The sequence below is a fragment of the Bactrocera neohumeralis genome, chromosome 6 (assembly GCF_024586455.1).
Source record: "Bactrocera neohumeralis isolate Rockhampton chromosome 6, APGP_CSIRO_Bneo_wtdbg2-racon-allhic-juicebox.fasta_v2, whole genome shotgun sequence".
NCBI lineage: Eukaryota > Metazoa > Arthropoda > Insecta > Diptera > Tephritidae > Bactrocera > Bactrocera neohumeralis.
The window spans coordinates 846,777-865,440 of record NC_065923.1 but is presented as its reverse complement, the minus strand read 5'-3'; the positions used below and the strand labels follow the sequence as shown (position 1 = coordinate 865,440).

The following is an 18,664-nucleotide window of genomic DNA, read 5'->3' as shown; positions in this document are numbered from 1 at the left end:
CAGTTAATATGACTATATAACTTTTTATTAGATAGATAGTTGCGTTCTTTTGTTTGTGACTTAAATTAGTCAAAATTTAGGTTATCTTTAAAGTGTAACGATTTTAGGGTTAGAAAGTTTCTGGATACATCATATCTTTATTTATTGCATCAATTGCATCATAAAAAAATTTATTATTTATTATGTGTACATTTTTATACCCTGTATAGTAAGTTTGTTATGATGTTGTAACACCCAGAACGAAACGCGGACCCCATAAAGTATACTATATTTATAAATGATCAGCGCGATGCAGCAAGGTATGTACGTCTATATGAAAGCGAACTAGTCCCTCCCTTTTCGAGATATTTCACTGAAAACTTGTACACGCCTTTTCTTACCCAAGAAATTGCTCATTCGTTGGAATCGTCGATATCGTGCTAATCTATGGCTACCACACAAAAACTATTTTATTTCTGAAGTTAACGGGTTTTTGTTGTTTTTTTTTTTACTTATTTATAAGAATAAATGTGAATATTGGTATGTGCTAAAATTTACAAATATTTATCGAAATAATATTGAACATTTAATTGGGTTAATTAACACAGTAATAATTTCTTAATTCCCTTAAAACTTAAATAGAAATGTTCAACTGTAACTTACGATGTAAGGATTAAATAAATTAAAATATATTTATGTATGAAAATAAATGCCTATGTAATATACATACTATATGTCACAACTAGTTACGGCAATATCACCCAAGCAATTGCATGTGACTTGTTGATTCAGACTCATAGAAACTTTTAATTTGATTGAATCGATAACTGAGTCCTTGTCTTGTTTCCGTGCGTATTTAAACCAATAAGCATACATATGTACATAGGAAAGTGTGTGTGTGTGTATGCAAATAAATAATTTACTGTACAATCCGAGAGTTCCATTCATATTTGGTTACGCTGGCGAAATCCTTCCACCACTTCCACTTTATATACCTAAATATGTATGTAGGTTATATAAATTCTTGTATTGCAGAATGAGGGTGCTTGGCTGAGAATAAGACAATTTACATCAAACTGTATATTTCATATTCATGTTGTCTATGCATCCATTACTCATATCATGTATAGATCAAAAAAAATCTATGAATGCGTTTCATTAACGCAACTGAGGCGCCTTGGAAATAGAAATTAAAGAAAATTGTGTCCGTGACGGATAATCCGGCAAACACATGCAAGAATTGCTTAAGATACTATAATACATTTCATACCATAATTATGTAACATTGTTTCTGTTTATATCTATGTACATATACTTACATTCACTCATGCAAATATAAATGTTAGTGTCTGTGTACGTATGCTCATATGCGCTTTTAGCCAAATCGAATAATATAAATCCCCTAGAGTGCGCCTATAAATGGTTTGCTTGGCAAATAAACGTTTTACTCACTGGCACACAATTACTTTCAATCACTGAGTGACGATTGAAAAGACACGACATACAAATAAATAATAACAAAAATAAATGAAAAGAAAAAGAAGAAAATCGAAAAATGTTTAGAACAGTACAAAATGCTAGGCGACTTCAACTCCTCTGAGGAAATTTGCTGTTGAATGCAACGGAAAAGGAAGACCAGCTCAAGCAGACCCAAAGGATGTATTGTGGACAACGTTAAGTATACGCCTTTGTATACCGCTATTCTTTACATACATACATACATACACATGCATGCATGTATCACAGTTACCAGATTGCATGGGCATGGAGAAAAATGTCAGTTTATCATTTAGTCGGTCATTTATTAAGTCCGTCTCTCTGTCAATAGTCGTTGGCAGGCAGCGCAAGCGATTTTCACACACCTACATCAATTGTATGTTGTCCGATGCTTTCGTATGCGCATATTTTAATAGTAAGCAGCTAGTTTTATTTTTACATTTCCAAGCACTTTCACACAATTGATCTCCCACCTACATTTACATCGCCTATCGAAGCACTTGGAAGAGCGTGATGTTGCCGCCAACCGAAGGATACACCGTCTTCACGCATTCGCTTTCACTTTACTTTGATGATGAACTTGAAAGCAGCGCTTTTTACCGTGCACGGGGAAAGGTAAACATCTTGAGTCGTTTAACAAATAAAAGCACTTTGACTATTATCAACGATTTATTGCGGTTTATTCAGTGAGAGCGAGGAAATGGAAGCGCAATGTTAAGTGTGACTACTTGAGGCTACATTTGATGATTTGTTAACAATAGTTTGAAAGGAAGGCGCAAATTTTTTTCATTAAAGTAGTTAGTTGCGTTTAAGCATTTTTATCAGTATGTTTATATACATAGAAACTATGTGTCACGTTGTGTCCACGGTAAACTCCCAAACTACTGCACCGATTTTACTAAAATTTAGCATACTGTGTCCAGTTTGATCTTACTTAAAATATAGGATAGTTTATATCTCAATTATGTTAGAAGTCAAATTCCGGAAGCACGAAATTTTGCTGGGAAGTTTCATGGAAAAATGGTCATGTTGCAGCAGACCACTCTTCAGAGGCTATACTTGCCCATTGTTTTAACTTTGAGCATGTCTATATATGAATCTCAAATCCAGTAAGAATAAATTTCGGTATAGTTTTTGGAAATTCATTATTTTTTCCATAGCGTCTTCAGATTCAAAAATGTACTGAAATATAACAGTTGAGAACTAACAGATTTTTGTGATGCTTCTTTATGCTTTAACGAGTTCAGAAGTCAAAGGGTGCATTATATGATATAAAAAAAGAGGTTGACTTTGCATTTCTCATACAGGAATATAAGGGAGGACTTATGTTATGCCATATCATCCCTTAAAACTACTCAAATTTAGAGTAATCTACGTCGATTTATTTATACAATGACTCACCATTGATATCAGGTAACTTCATATATTGATAAAATAGGCTTCAACGAATGCAACAAAGGGCTTGAAAAAATCTTAAGTTGCTTAAATTTTCAATTTCAAATTCCTAATCACCCAAAAGAAACATTTACGGCAGAAGTCATTGTTGAAAAACTATGCTACCAGACCGAACATGAACCGATCTTATCTGAGCTCAGGATATAAAAAAGACAGGGTGTATACTCTACTAAAAGGACAAAAATGGTACTTTTTTGAAATATATTTCACATCGAGAATATCGAAATAGGTAATACAATGACTGTGGCCGATTATGTATTAAACCTAAAGGCTTGTTAAATAATGGATTTGAATCAAAAACTTTGAAGCGAAAGGCTAAGATGGGGCGCCATCATCAAAATATATATGTGAAATTTGTTTATTGTGCTCACGATGATTCAATAATGAAATCACGTGAAAAAATTCATTTTTTAATTCAAAAAACTATGCTTTGTTTACTAAAAATAGTGCAAGCATCTGAAGCCCAAAAGATTAAAATTTTTGCTGATAAGAGTGAATATAAATACCTCAGTATGCTATACATACATAGTATACCCAATGCACCGGTACTAAATAATTTATAAAATATTTTTGCATAATGTTTGATGAGATCTCTGTTTCTCTCTCTCGCTCTATCTCTTTCTCCCTTTCTTTATAGAATTATTAGATAATTAATTCTTTATTCAGAGTGTGTTAAATAACGTTGAAGCTGTAGGCTAGAGGTTAAAGATTATTATACTCCATTATTCGACCGCTCCTCAAGCGATAAGGACATTCTTCCGAGTGTTCTATTTTCATAAAATTAATTAGAGATTCGAAATGCTAACTAATATTTATGGAATTCTCAATTTGGTTGATAAAATTAAGTCACTTATCCAAGCCACATCTAAAAAAAGAAAGTTACTTGGGCAAACAGCAACATTTTAAATTTAGGAAGTTGTCTTTCTCAAAGGTAATACTCAAAAACAATCCAATGAACCAACAATCAGCAAATCATATATTACTAAGGTACAGATCTGGCATACTAAATAATCGGGGCATGCGTCTTTAGTCATAATTTACTAATTACCGACTTCTTTTGGTTGCCTCACTTTATGAGGAAACTTCTTCTACGTCAGAAGAAGCAACATCGAAGATTTCTTTTTCATTTCTTACATTTAAAGGGGCTGAAACATTAATTACCAGCATTATTTTATAGATAAAATCAGCATAAAATACACATGCTTCGTAGGCTTAGCCTGCTTTAAATGAACCACCACGCTTGAAATAATGAATTGAAGATTGCAAAGGGATAAAAACGACAACAACAAAACAATTTAGATACGACAAAGTTTCCTTTCATTGAAATTAAATGAGTCGAGACTGTTTTTTGTTATTTTGGTTTTTGCTAACTCATGCAACTTCGCAAAAGGCCAACAATTTTACGTCATCCACCAATAGATAGTGTCAACTGGAACAGCTTCTGGGCTTTCTCTTGACAGTGTTCTTGTGGCAAGTCGAATATGCCCTCCTGACTGTGTCATGATTTGGCCAATCATATCTAGCAAACGACAAACGTATGAACACGCAAACACGGTTAGTTAAGTGGTATAGAGGGGGAGATAGGAGGAACATACTCGTATACATATGTATATCACTAAACACATACATATTTGCAGCACAAGAACTTAAGCACGCCAACTTGCCACTTGTAGAGTATTTGCCACTGTAGATACTCACTTGTTGCTACTGCGACTAAGGGCGGGGCGGTGGGTGGGCTAAGAACTCAATGTGTAAATATCAGTTGCAGTCTTTATATCCTCGTAAATGTATCTTCACGCATACGCACGTTTGTTTGTCAGTTCGCACGACTATCTCGCCTCAGTTGAATATTTTGACGATACTGCTGGTGGGAAGGGAGCAAAGGCAAATGCTAATACGAGCAGAACAGTTCGTAGTTGAAGGTGAAGTGAAAGTTCGGGGATATAGTCAGTCATTATCCCGCTGCCCATATGTAGGCTATAAAAGCGCGTTGCACAGCTTGCGGATCTTGCAGTATCCTTTCGGAAATCGGTCCGACGAGTTGTGCCGAAAGCGCGCATTCGCTTTGAACAACAAGCGATTTTAATTCAATTCATACTTTCTACAAATTCACTGTGAAAAGAAAAGATAATTGTGCAAAAAATAATTTAAATAAATTATATTAAAATGAGCGCTTCTGGTAAAAGTTTGCTGGGTCTTTGGCTCTATCGTAGTGGTGAGCAGGAGTGGGCTGTGAAACAGGGTAGCCCGCTACATACGTTACGCAAAGAACACCGCAGTCTAGTAAGCGTTTTCGATTTCTAAATTTAACGCTTAAAAGGCTACTTTATTTCGTTTAAAAAAAAACCTTATAGGATACCTCGAATTCCGCGAGTGGCAGTGAGAAAGGTAGTATTGATTTCAGCGATTCGAATCGCCAAAGTTCACCAGGAGATCGAGTGTCCATAATTTTCACATTGAAGAATCAAGTTGGGAATTTAGCTAGAGCACTGCAAGTATTTCAAGAACTGGGCATTAATGTCCTACATTTGGAATTATCGCCGTTGGAGAAGGCCACTAATCAGGTGAGTTTAGCGATTGAAACTGGAAAGTTTGTAACTAAGAAGATAGAAGAGTACAAAAAAAAAAATAAAACTTTTTTAGAAAAATATTTCGACGTGAGAATTTCTGATTGAAAATTAGAGTTTTTTCGATTTTAATTCCAAATAAAGGAAACCTCATTAATATTTAAAAAAAAAATTATGTCTTTGGAACATAAAAAGGTAAGCTTACACCAAATTATGGAAAAGAATTGGTTCGTATTAGATAAAAAACCCAAAAAGTTGAAGATTTGATTGTTTCTCATAGATTTTGAGGTTATGTGAAAAAGGTGTTAATACAAAAGTTTTAGACTTTTTTATTGTCTACAACTTTTCGGCATAACTTTTTCTACAAGACTTGTAGTTTTGACAGAAATCGTGTAAACCGTTTTTAATCCTTAAAAATACAACCACGCCCCTCCCATTCCTCCCACCGCCCTGGATCGCCCGTAAATTTTTTTGCTTCTATTTTTGTTATATTATCCTTCGTTTCCTCTTACTATAATTTTTGATGCTTTCCAAAATTATATACCTTTTGTTCTATATTGGAATCTTCTTTTCAATTTTATACCTCGAAAACTAGGTTTTAACTACATATCCCTCAAACTGTTCAAGATAAAATAACCAAATTCTCTAGAAAAATCTTACAAGAACCCCTACCGATAGTGTGAAAATTAATGACACCGGGTCATAATCCCTCTCACTACCCATATAACGGTACTGTTAAAAATTACTGAAACGAAAAATTGTTCAAATCCAATAAAAACTCTTCAAGCCCCTAGGTACCGAATATGTACAGTACTTATAGTTTACTTTTTACCGAAAATATTGGTAAATGTGTGAGAAATGTAATTGAAATGCAGAGAAACCTTTCTTGATAATGGTATATTTATCTGTCCGCCAAAAATGGGTTGAATCGGATAAATACTTCCTTTAGCCCTCTAATATATAATGTAAAGGTTTTCGAACTTCCGGGTGACTATGTGAGGTATCTCAATGAAAATTAAAGAGCGTGTTTTAATGATAATTGTGTATATTTGTGCTAAGTCCTAATAGCCCTAATATAACAAATATCTAACATCCGGATGACTTTACGCCATACGATTGGTGAGGCTATGTGAGGACCTCTGGGAACATTTTATTAGTATGTGGCGTGTTAATAGTATGGAGTGTTAGCAAAAAATAAAAACAATCGGGTCGATACTACCCCCCTCTGGTTTTGCACCTTAAGGTATGTCCCTGGCTTTGTTTCAAGCAAATGTTCGGTTACACCCGAACTTAGCCCTTCCTTATGAAAACATTTATTGACTTCTGATTTTCTGTAATTTTTTGTGATCAGCATTTATTATTTTTCTTTAGAAATATTATAAATATTTTTTTAAATAATTGTATTTATTTATAATAGTTCACAAATACATAATCCAATCAAACTTAAAGAGGTTTAAAATCTATTATCTTCTTTCTAGTACTAATAGTAATAATTTACACTTTCACTCGTAATATTTATTTACATAAAGGCTGATGTTCTCGTCGATGTGGAATGCGATGCTCGACGTTTGGATAAGGTACTGCAAATGTTAAACCGCGAGGTGCAGTCTGTAAATTACACCACCATACATCCGATGTCACGAACGCCATCATTATCAGCCTGTTCCAGTTTTGGTAGGCCACAAATCCACTATTTATATACGAAAAAAATAATTTACTCTCCTAACTTTGGTAGACTTTGGAGAAATGGTCTGGTTTCCACGCAAAATATCCGATTTGGATAAAGCACAAAATGTGCTAATGTATGGCTCGGAACTGGATGCTGACCACCCAGGCTTCAAAGACCCGGTCTATCGCAAGCGTCGCGAGACATTTTCCGCTATTGCTAACAACTACAAGAGGTAGGCGTCCAAAAAATATTTATTTTAACTTTACTTTACATTCACTCAATTATTAAAAAATCTATAGTGGACATGCAATACCACGTGTGACCTACACACCGGAGGAGATAAAAACTTGGTAAGTTTTTGTTGTAGTGCTAACTTCATAAAACCGCAAGATATACATAGTATGAGTTTGAGTTTATGGGTGATAAAATAGTAGACAAATGTTAGATAAAATTCTTATACAACTTTATTGGTGCTCAATTATCTTAATACAGGGGTACTGTCTTCCGTGAACTTCACCGACTCTATATCAAGCACGCTGTGCCGGAGTATATGGAAAATTGGCCTGAATTGGTGAAGTACTGCGGTTACCGTGAGGATAATGTGCCGCAATTGGAGGATGTTAGTAACTACTTGAAGCGTAAGACGGGATTTCAGCTACGTCCAGTTGCTGGTTACTTATCGCCACGCGATTTTTTGTCTGGCTTGGCTTTTCGTGTTTTCCATTGTACACAGTATATTCGACACTCATCGGATCCATTTTATACGCCTGAACCGTAAGCTCTTCAGTGTTAGATAAGTTTATTTAGAATATGAAACTTTCTTTATTTTTTTCATATAAAGTGACTGCTGTCATGAGCTTCTGGGTCATATGCCATTACTAGCTAATTCAAGTTTTGCTCAGTTCTCACAGGAAATCGGTTTGGCTTCGTTGGGAGCCGCGGATGCAGATATTGAAAAGTTGGCAACGGTTGGTTAATATTTGAATTTCTTAAAATATTTTATTATTATTCATGTGTTAAAGAAATGGGAAGTGAAAGGGTTCGGAGAGTTATTAAGACAATATAGCTGTTACAGTTTCTCAAAATTTATTGAAAACCCATTTTAAAAAATTGTTTAGTCTATACCTTTTCTTTTAGTTCTTAAATAGCAGACAAATCAATTAAACCATATTGCGTCAGTCATCTTTAGGTTTTTTTGGTTCTGCTAAATTTAAAGCGAACAAACCTTATTCTTCATAGCAAAACGTATTTTCTCAGAAACGCTTGAAATTTCTCGGCAATTGAACAGACATAACACTGAACTAAATTCTGGAGTTTGATGGTTTGTTTAAACCCATTGTTTAAAATTTTCAAGCTTCAAAGCAGAAAAAAAGTTACAATCTTGATGATCAATCAAATAGTTTGAAAAAATCACATCTTTTACGGATGGAAGCAATATTATTCCACATATTCCTGCTTGTTATCTGTAACTTTAACCAGCACAATAAATTGAGAAATATTTCCCCCCAGCTATATTTCTTTACGGTGGAATTTGGTCTCTGCAAGCAACAGGATAACACTTTCAAGGTATACGGCGCTGGACTACTAAGCTCTATAGCTGAATTACAGCATGCCATAACCGCTAAAGAGAAAATCAAAAAATTCGATCCGGATGTTACGTGTCAAGAGGAATGCATCATAACCTCATATCAAAATGCTTACTACTATACCGATTCATTTGAGGAAGCCAAAGAGCAGATGAGGTATATACACGCACATACTTTTTTATTTATTTATAAATTTATACAAACAAGTATTTCCGTTTATCAGAAATTTCGCTGATAGCATACAACGCCCCTTTGGTGTGCGCTACAATCCTTATACCCAAGAGGTCGAGGTGCTCTCGAATGCCCAGAAGATAACCGCTTTTGTGAGTGAGCTAAAGGGCGATTTGAGTCTGGTTTGTCAGGCAATGCGCAAGATTTCCGCAAACGATGAACAATTGGATGTGGACAGCATTGCAAATATGTTGCAAACAACATTGCATGTGCGCGGCGATCGAACGCCCGGCAGCTCGGTAAGTCCAGATAATTCAGATAACTCGCAGCACTCGGTTGGTGAATAGAGGATTGAAGTATTATGAGATGATGACGAAATGCCGAAACTGCTGGACCCTGGAACAAATTCTGAAGAATAAATATTGATATTAAAACTAAAAAAAAATTTATTTTGAACATAAAAACTAAAAAAATGAACACTCAAGAAATGGATGTATGTATGTATATCAAAATTTATTAAAAAATTTCCGTCTGTATGTGAATGTTTTACAGTAATAAAGTTAAACTACACAAAATATTATAAATGCGCTTAAACTTATTCGCATAGTTATGGTAAATATTCATAATGAAATGGTGTCAGTAAAACTTCTTATCAAATATGAGAAAAATTGTGTATTCGCTCGTATACGTTTAGCTAATGTTTCGATCTTAATACTAGATTAGAACTACAGTTATTTGTTTATAATATAAGCACCTGCAGAAGCATGATCTTCTGCAAGTCTTCGAGTTTCGAAATATTTAGTGTTTGAAATCATTTTTCTAGACAATCTATTTTAGCAAATCTTATACACTAATTTTAACTAGCGACTACATATCCCTTAATCGATTTATCTATTGTAAATCATATCACAATCGTTGCCGATGAATTGTTTGCTGATAAAATTCGCCGAGCACTCCACCAAGTAGTTGGGTATGGTCCAAATATTGAAGATGCTCAACAATGGCGATACGCGCTGCTTAATGCCGCTAACTATATAACAGTAGGAGCTGCGAAACCAATTCCTCGACGCTTTCTCGACACCTTTATAGACTTTCTTCGGCTGTAGAATCTCTTTTACCTCAACACGTGGCGTGATTTGCATTTTATCAACAGATTCGCAAACTTTTTCATTGCTCATTAAAATACCCGCCACAATATACATCAATTTGAAGTATCTGCAAATATTTGTGAAGGGAAGAGAGAGACACGAGATTATTATAAAATATCACTTGAGTACGGGGCATTGGCAATTATGCTTTTAAACGCTAATTTTATTGTAGCTAGGCGCTATAAAAATATGTGTGCATAAAAAATATTGAAAAACCAAAATATTAAATCGGCTGATAAAACTCAAGTGTATGGAACATATGTATGTATGTATGTATGTATGTATATAATACGTGTATATAACTTTTTTCGTTTCTTTAATGTTTCAGAGTGTGCGTCGATATCTTCGGATTCTCTTTTACTTTTTGCTATCATAAATATTTTTATTCGTACCTAAGTTTTGTACTTTGTACGGTGTGTGTTTACAAGTGAGTTAACGAGTAGCTGCTGCTTGTAGAAGCGACATTCCTTGAGCGCTTATACATCATAATACATAAATTCATATTTACTTAATGAAAAAAAAACAAAGCTAAAAAATAAATAGAAGACACCTTGGAAAAAATTTTAATAAAAAAACTCTGTTGATTCACTGTTACTAAGTTAGCAGGGTACCCAATTATACCCTGAGACATTTTTTGTGCTTCATTCTTAGAGTTATTGTATTGGTTATTCTTAAAAAAATATTTGAACCCATTGGAAGTACTAGATATTCAGTAATAACTTTTGTTGAGTATGGTGATTGAGAATCTTCATATTATCAATATCTTTGGATCCATATCCCTTCCAATATTAATTCATTTTCATTAATGGAAATGTAGTAAAAGTGGCCCTTCCTGTTTCCACCATCAAAATATAGTACTTCACATAACCATTTGAAGATCGCTTGCAGTTTATGAATATTTCTATGTAACGGGAAACCTAAAAAGTACACAAAAAATATGGCAAATAACCTAAAACATTCCATATTTGACATATCACGAAAATAGTCGACAAAATTGGTAAATTCGAGAGACTTCATCCCTGGTTCTTAATTTCATATTTCTTCTTGGCTTTGCATCCGACAATAATTTTGTACCATGAAATATTTTATGAATTGTTACCTTCTGGTACATTATGTTTGATTAACAGGAAGAAAGACTACCTTACGCTAGAAGGTTTTAAGAGAAGTAGCTTTCATCAACTTAAGAAAGGAGGTTTACAAATTCCAACGCATAAATTTGCCGATTATATTAGGATACAACAAACTTAAGATCCTATAAAGTTTTTTTTTACTTTGCAAGGTATTTTCACTAAATTTGGCATAGCTCATTGTCCAAAGCAAGTGACGACTTCGAACAAATTGTTCAGATCTGCTCGGAATTGATTCAAATATCGTTTTATACCTCATTATTTCTCATGAATTCTATTATCTTGTGGCTAAGCAAAATATTTTTAGCGAAAACGAATATACGTAATAATAATATTAAAATATAGTCTACGTATATACTATGTATGTATGTACATATGTCTTCTTCTTCCTAATTTGCGTAGACACCGCTTACGCGATTATAGCCGAGTTAACAACAGCGCGCCAGTCGTTTCTTCTTTTCGCTACGTGGCGCCAATTGGATATTCCAAGCGTAGCCAGGTCCTTCTCCACCTGGTCCTTCTAACGGAGGGGAGGTCTTCCTCTTTCTCTGCTTCCCCCGGCGGGTACAGCGTCGAATACTTTCAGAGGTGAAGTGTTTTCGTCCTAGCCAGCGCAGCCGCTGTCTTTTAATTCGTTGAACTATGTCAATGTCGTCATATATCTCATACAGCTCATCTATCCATCGAATGCGATATTCGCCGTGGCCAACGCGCAAATGACCATAAATCTTTCGCAGAACTTTTCTCTCGAAAACTCGCAACGTCGACTCATCAGTAGTTGACATCGTCCAAGCCTCTGAGACTTATAGAGTTTGGTTTTTGTTTGTCGAGAGAGGACTTTGCATCTCAATTGCCTACTCAGTCCGAAGTAGCACCTGTTGGCAAGAGTTATCCTGCGTTGGATTTCTAGGCTGACATTGTTGGTGGTGTTTACGCTGGTTCTAAGATAGACGAAATTATCTACGACTTCAAAGTTATGACTGTCAACAGTGACGTGAGTGCCAAGTCGAGAGTGCGACGACTGTTTGTTTGATGACAGGAGATATTTCGTCTTGCCCTCGTTCACTGCCAGACCCATTTGCATTGCTGGACATATGTATGTATGTATGTACATATGTAAAATAAAATCCAAATGAGTAACATCTTAAGAATGTAAGGGATCTACTACAAACTCATCATGAGTTCAAAGAATGTGTTCTAGAAACTTCAAGTGGTAACCTTTGGAGTCTAGCTAAGGAAAACACGCGATACTTACGTCATAAAATAACTAGGTAGGAATGAGTGATTGTACACAATCGGCCATAAGTGGTTTAAATAATCAAGCAAACCGATAACCCTTGAGTTCGGCATATTTCTAACGTGATAGAATTCTTTAAAGTGTCGCTCAAGTTAACTGAATTCTTAAAATGGTCTCAATTACATCTTTAACAGATATTCTTTTCACAAAAATCCAAAAAGATGGTTTAACATCGTTACACATACATATGCATTTCACATATTCGTCGCCATTTTCCAAACGTACCTGAAGGTTCTGGACATCATTTTGTTGGATCCGTTTTCAATTACCCTTAGCTCACTAACTATTACTTCCAAATCCTTTAGAGTCATGAATTTTTGAATTATACGTTCACAAATCCGATTTTGATCGAATTCCTTAAGTAATGAACTTCAATGCAGCGCTGAGTTTAATTTTAGTGCTTAACGTACTATTAATTTATTCCAACTAATGCCAAGCTGTATTTTATTTAAATTATTTACTAATACAAATCTATTGATATATTGTAGACAAATATTTTTTAATGCTTGATAAGAGTTCTATTTCACTTTATTAATTGTACTGTTTTAATTTTTTCTTTGCGATAAAGTGTCGCGTCGCTTATATTGCATTGCCCTTGATTTATCTGTCCGATTCGAAATTTAAATTATTTAAGAAATGAATATTTTATGTACGCTTACGCCGAACTTCATGCTTCAACTGAGCGTTTTACTCTTCACCAGCAACATATACTCAAACGGCGTTAGATGAGATTTTCAGGCTTTGAACTCTCTCCACAGCACCGATCGTTGCCGGGAACTGCCTGCCTGATAGCGAAAAGATTATGCCGAAAGATAAGCGGTATTAGTGGTGGTGGATTGAGAACTCAACAATCGCAGTTGGGAAGAAGAAAATCATGCACTTTTACTAGAAAGAGCGTGAACATAGATACACATATATACATACGTATCCATATGTATGTTTTTGTATATGCATATGTATGTATTGAGTGGGAGAAAATTTGTGTATTCGTTGCACGTGCACCGACTTTTTCCATCTCACCGACTTCTATGAATGAATGCGAAAAATCAACGAGTTATAAATTACTTAGCAACTAGTTTGAACCATACTGAAGCATACCAACGGACCGTCTCCGTTCCATTCGAGCAAGTGGTAGTTTTTCCCTTGATATTGTTACACGAGAAGTCAATTGTCAGAGTTTGGTCATAAATATACCAGTCTTATAGTAGCTCATTACACTCGGTTACAAAAAATGTTTGTTTGGTGCTGCTCTGTCCATATCTCTAGTCGGTAGACAGTATAATTTTTATTGCTACTATTAATTATTATAATTATTATTTTAATTATTTAATTATTATTTTAATGTTTTTCCGGTTTTATTCAAAATCAGTCAAATTGATATAGTATTACTCAAAAAATATATCCAAAAGTGGATACAATGTTTGAAGGAAGTACATGAAGCATTAAACAAAATCTGTCGTTACAATACCGATCCAATTGGAAAATTCCTGCTTTTTGGTGTAGTGTGACTTCGGTCGTACCATATTTGCTGACTAGTATGTTGCATTACTGAAAGATTATTTGTAACAATATACTTACATACATATATACATAAAAGTGAAAATTGCATCTACTTTATGGAAGTGTTTTGTAGACTCTGTTTCCCATTCTCATTTTTGTTCCATGACCTATGCAGTAAGCAGATTTTTGCGACTATTTGCATAAAAAAGAAAATACCAGACCCCGAATCAAATCTAGCAAATATTAGATTTGGTCCAACAAATATTAAGTTTGTTTTTTTGAGACTCCTTTAGAAAACAATCGACTGGCTATATTTTCCATAACTTTTGTGTCAATTATATTCGCCGTCCCTGTAGTAGCTTTTTATGTCTTTTCCTTGACGCCTACCATTTGGGTTGATGACTTTACTAAGCTTGACCAGAGAACGTATATCAGAGACAGAGAACGTTTATCACAGACAGAGAACAGAGAACGTATAATATAGACAGAGAACGTCTATCCAGAGAACTTAAAATATACTTTACGTTCTCTGTCTGAACAGAGCTTATAAGATTGTGACACGGAATTTCACCATTCTCGCTGCTATTTAGCAGAATTGAGCACGTGCAATGGCAGAAATATATGTAAAACGACTGAATTCATGCGAGAATGTATAAAGAGAAATGCTTGGAAGAAAAATATGCAAAGTCACAAAACGAATGTAAATAAGCATTCTCTGAGACACATACTTATGCGTGATCTTGTATCATATGAACCATTTTTTTCAGAAAAATTGTAAAAATTTTAGTTTTTTACAAAATCTTAAAAAATTAGATAAAAAATAATTTCCAATAAATTATTATTTCAAAAATTATATTAATTTCGACTATTATAAAATGAACTTAAATGTGCTCATATAAACACTTCATTCATTCCTTTCATTTCTTCAAAAAAATTAATGACCTTCATGAAATTTGCATTTTCGCATTATTTCGTTATCATTTCCATATTTGTACCAATAGAATTTCTATGACACATGCATATGTACATATATTATTTCTTTGGCACATTTGTCTGTATGTTTACGAAAGCAAATGTGAGCCATATACATATGTACATACATTCATAATAACAAGTGTTGCACGCTTCTTTCGTATCTCCGTTGTCACGGTCAACCAATGGGCGAAACTTGCGTTTTGTCAAAGAGTCAAGTGCTGAACAAATTGAGCACGACAGACTGCAAGCGACATCTGTCAAATACACACGTTCTTATGGACACAGTTATATAGTTGTGCAACTGGCTCAATAACTGTGTCCCTAAGAACGTGTGTATTCTAATATTTGTCGCGCTCATTGGTTCAGCACTTATGTGATGATAGAAAATCCAAGCTGTGCCGAAAAAAATAAACGAATGGCCGCCAATTGTCACCGCTTCCCTTGCCGCTGTACAAACCAACCGCCTACAAACCAGCGTAAATATGTATGAAGATGTATGAGTGTGCATACATATCGACGCAGATTTTTGCGAGTCACGGAAAAATATTTTAGACAAATATTGTAAATCGACAACGGCTATGTTGCCACTTTTGTCACTTCTTTCTGTGAAGAAGCATCAGAAAGTTGTTCAATTTATGATTTTTAGCTTTTGCCATCGTCGCGAAAAGACGCTTGTAGGCGAAGGCATGCTCGGGGAGATGTTACGGCGTCTGTTTTTATGAATGAAGCGAGGTCGCTTGTGGAATTTGCGCCTGCGTTTATGAATGAAAATGTTTTTGTTGTAAGATTTACTACATTTGTTCCTCGCCAATTTGGCCATATTGACTTGTGGTGCTTATGCTATTTAGGCAATTGTTGTTTTTGTGGCACAATGCTTCAATTTTTTGTTGGTGACATATTCACATGTGTACGCATATGTATGTTTGTATGCTTATGCATTAGTTGTTCGGAAGTGTATACAAATATACAGATGTACATATAAATACATATATGTATATGAACATGCAAATTAATGCGCGCGCATGTAATACATTATATTGATAAGTGATAAAATCATGATTTGAATTTCTGAATGCGCACATGCGAATACATACATAATAAGATTATGATATGAGCATGTGCAGAGACATAAGATTAATATGATAGAAGATGTACATACATGCATACATACATACATACATACATATGTATATATTGTTGTGATAAATTTAATTTCTATTAGTAGGAAATATAATATAATATAAAAATATTTATTAGAATAGTATATTATGTGAAACAAATGAAACAAAATATAAACAAACAAAATTTCTATTTCTGCTTAGGAAATATATGCCGTAAATACATATAAAATCTTCATATTCTCGGTTAGAATATGAGAGAGAATTGTAAAAAATATTAAAATTGCGAAGCGAATTCCGACCTACAATGTTAACAAATGCGGCGAATTCCTTGCACAAAATCTAACAAATGTTCGCTGTCGAACCTGCACCTTCTCTATACTTTTATGTTCTCTGTCTATACTTTACATTCTCAGGCAGGAACAGCCAAAAACGCTACTCCCTTCCTTCCTTTGCCTTCAAGCTTTGTATAAAAAAGAAATAAACACTGATCCAAAAAAAAAAAATTGAAATTGAGCCAGGAAATTCAGACCAATTCTTATCAGTAGATCTGAGTGACTTTATTTCGAAAAAGTCAATCAGATATTTCAAACATTCGATTTACCTACTGACTTCATTGACAAAAATGTGGAATCTTGGTCACAGGATGAAAGCTATCAAGAGAATCAGGAATTTTTTAAGCGTCTCAGCGTGGTCAATGATGTAGCAGAAAGAGGTGTTGCTTTAATAGAGGAGTACAACAAATGTCTTACTAAAAATGAAGAACAATTGCAATATTTATTGCAAGTTGTTAAAAATCACCGACAAAAATTTCCCGATTGTAACAAGAAAGACTTTAGTTTAATTTTGAAATAAACAATATGTGAGAGATATGAAATAAAAAGTTGTAATGCAATCGAAAAATTACTGAAAATGGCTCTTATTAATTTACATTTCCCGAGAGTCAGGAGCAAATAGGACACATTATTTTTTCAGGCAACGATTAAGGTTTCTAAGTCATCACTCACACAGAGTAGAGTTCAAAGTTTTTGTTTAAATTAAGTACTTACAAAATTGATTTTATTAAACGATTGTCGATATTTTGTGAAAATTCTATGGTTACATCGCTAAACACTCGATAAGTTTTACGAAAAATATGATTTGTTATGCTTCTTAGCCATCAATTTGTAATATACAGTAGAGGCCCGCTAATCCGGATCAATTAAAACCGGCCCCTATCCGGAATATAAGGGAATCCGGATTACCAAAGACATATTAGAACTATGTATTAAGAAAAAGTATTTATAAATTTCTGTTTGTTTATTGTAACAAATAATACATATGTATGTTCCAAAAAAAAAACAAAACACTTAAAACAATAAAGCATAAAAGTGAAAGTAGCGAATAATAAACATGCGATCCGGATTAGAGGATACGGAAAGAAAATGTCGGTCCGGATTACAAGGAACATAATAGAAATTTTGAATTTTTTAACCCTGTCCGGATTACAGTGGAATCCGGATTAGGCCGTGTCCGGATTAGCGGGCCTCTACTGTAAGATGAAAAATTGTGGAAATCATTTTTTATAATTTTTTGTTGGACTTTAACTACGAATAACTTTGAATGAGTTGACTCAGCCAAAAAATGTTCTAGACCTTTTTCGTAGATCGTTAAATTTCCTATAAGAATAAGTGTTGATCCACACTTACCAATTATTTGTTTGTGTACATTAAAACTCCGAACAAAAAAAACAAAATTTCCTGTGTTATTTATATGGGAACTCGAAAATGTCGATGAGGCACCTCTTAATATTAATATTAAGAGCTCAGGTCTTACCAGAACTTGTTTTTAGTCATGTCGGATGAGATTTTCATGGTAACTAAGAAAAAAAAAATAAAAAATTTTTTTTGGCCCACCTTAATACTTATACATATACTAAGTATATGCTTTGATACCAAATGTATACCGATCATCTATAAATTATATGCCGAGGCGGTTGCGCATAGAAGATAAACGAATTTGAAGGCGTACATTTCTTTACATTGAAATTAGCATTATATTTCTCATTTAACACCGAAAATGCTCAATTCTGCTATTTTCGAGTCCCCTGCAGCAAAACTCTGGTGAAACACGGTTAAAATTTGTCTGTGGTGAAATTCCCTCATCTCTGCCGAGTACCCCTGCGAAAAGTTACGATATCTAAAACGTGAACCTTAGGAGCGCCGGCACAAAAAAAATATCAATAATAACGATTTTTAAAATTCAATCAGCCGTAAGTGTAACATCTTGCACTTGGCTTATATTTCTGAGAGTCATTAATAACTTGTTTACCTTTATATGCTCGTGAGTAATCTATTTATTTATTAATCAGTAATATGTTATTAAATATAAATTTTATTACAGGCGATTGCTTAACTTCAACTATGGTAATCTTATCTTATATCAAACTTATTAAGTTTACGTGAGGACTTTGGTACAATAATTTAGATTGTTGTTCGACGATTACGAGTTAATAACATACTTAAACAATATATATTTTACATTTATTTTAATCATATTGAGTTTTATTATGGATTGGATGGAGCCATAAACAGTT

The 18,664-nt window shown here is 34.2% G+C and overlaps 2 protein-coding genes across 2 annotated transcripts; one reads left to right on the top strand and one right to left on the bottom strand.

Moving 5' to 3' along the window:
- The first annotated feature begins 4,937 nt into the window (after positions 1-4,937).
- Positions 4,938-9,508, top strand: LOC126761805 (tryptophan 5-hydroxylase 1). The gene is made up of 9 exons (XM_050478212.1): positions 4,938-5,214; positions 5,286-5,495; positions 7,028-7,172; positions 7,234-7,399; positions 7,467-7,517; positions 7,660-7,941; positions 8,009-8,135; positions 8,677-8,909; positions 8,977-9,508. Exons 1-9 carry the CDS (start codon positions 5,098-5,100, stop codon positions 9,269-9,271), a joined length of 1,626 nt encoding a protein of 541 aa, XP_050334169.1. The 5' UTR covers positions 4,938-5,097; the 3' UTR covers positions 9,272-9,508.
- Positions 9,413-13,175, bottom strand: LOC126761806 (uncharacterized). The gene is made up of 2 exons (XM_050478213.1): positions 12,722-13,175; positions 9,413-10,139 (listed from the first exon to the last, which is right to left on the bottom strand). Exons 1-2 carry the CDS (start codon positions 12,805-12,807, stop codon positions 9,812-9,814), a joined length of 414 nt encoding a protein of 137 aa, XP_050334170.1. The 5' UTR covers positions 12,808-13,175; the 3' UTR covers positions 9,413-9,811.
- Positions 13,176-18,664: the final 5,489 nt, after the last annotated feature.

Bases quoted from the DNA above. Each gene is read 5' to 3' on its own strand.
- LOC126761805 (XM_050478212.1), top strand. From the start codon at position 5,098: ATGAGCGCTTCTGGTAAAAGTTTGCTGGGTCTTTGGCTCTATCGTAGT. The intron at 5,215-5,285 runs GTAAGCGTTTTC...AAAACCTTATAG, and splicing joins GCAAAGAACACCGCAGTCTA to GATACCTCGAATTCCGCGAG. The intron at 7,400-7,466 runs GTAGGCGTCCAA...AAAAATCTATAG, and splicing joins ATTGCTAACAACTACAAGAG to TGGACATGCAATACCACGTG.
- LOC126761806 (XM_050478213.1), bottom strand. From the start codon at position 12,807: ATGACTCTAAAGGATTTGGAAGTAATAGTTAGTGAGCTAAGGGTAATT. The intron at 10,140-12,721 runs GTACGTTTGGAA...AAATATTTGCAG, and splicing joins ATGATGTCCAGAACCTTCAG to ATACTTCAAATTGATGTATA.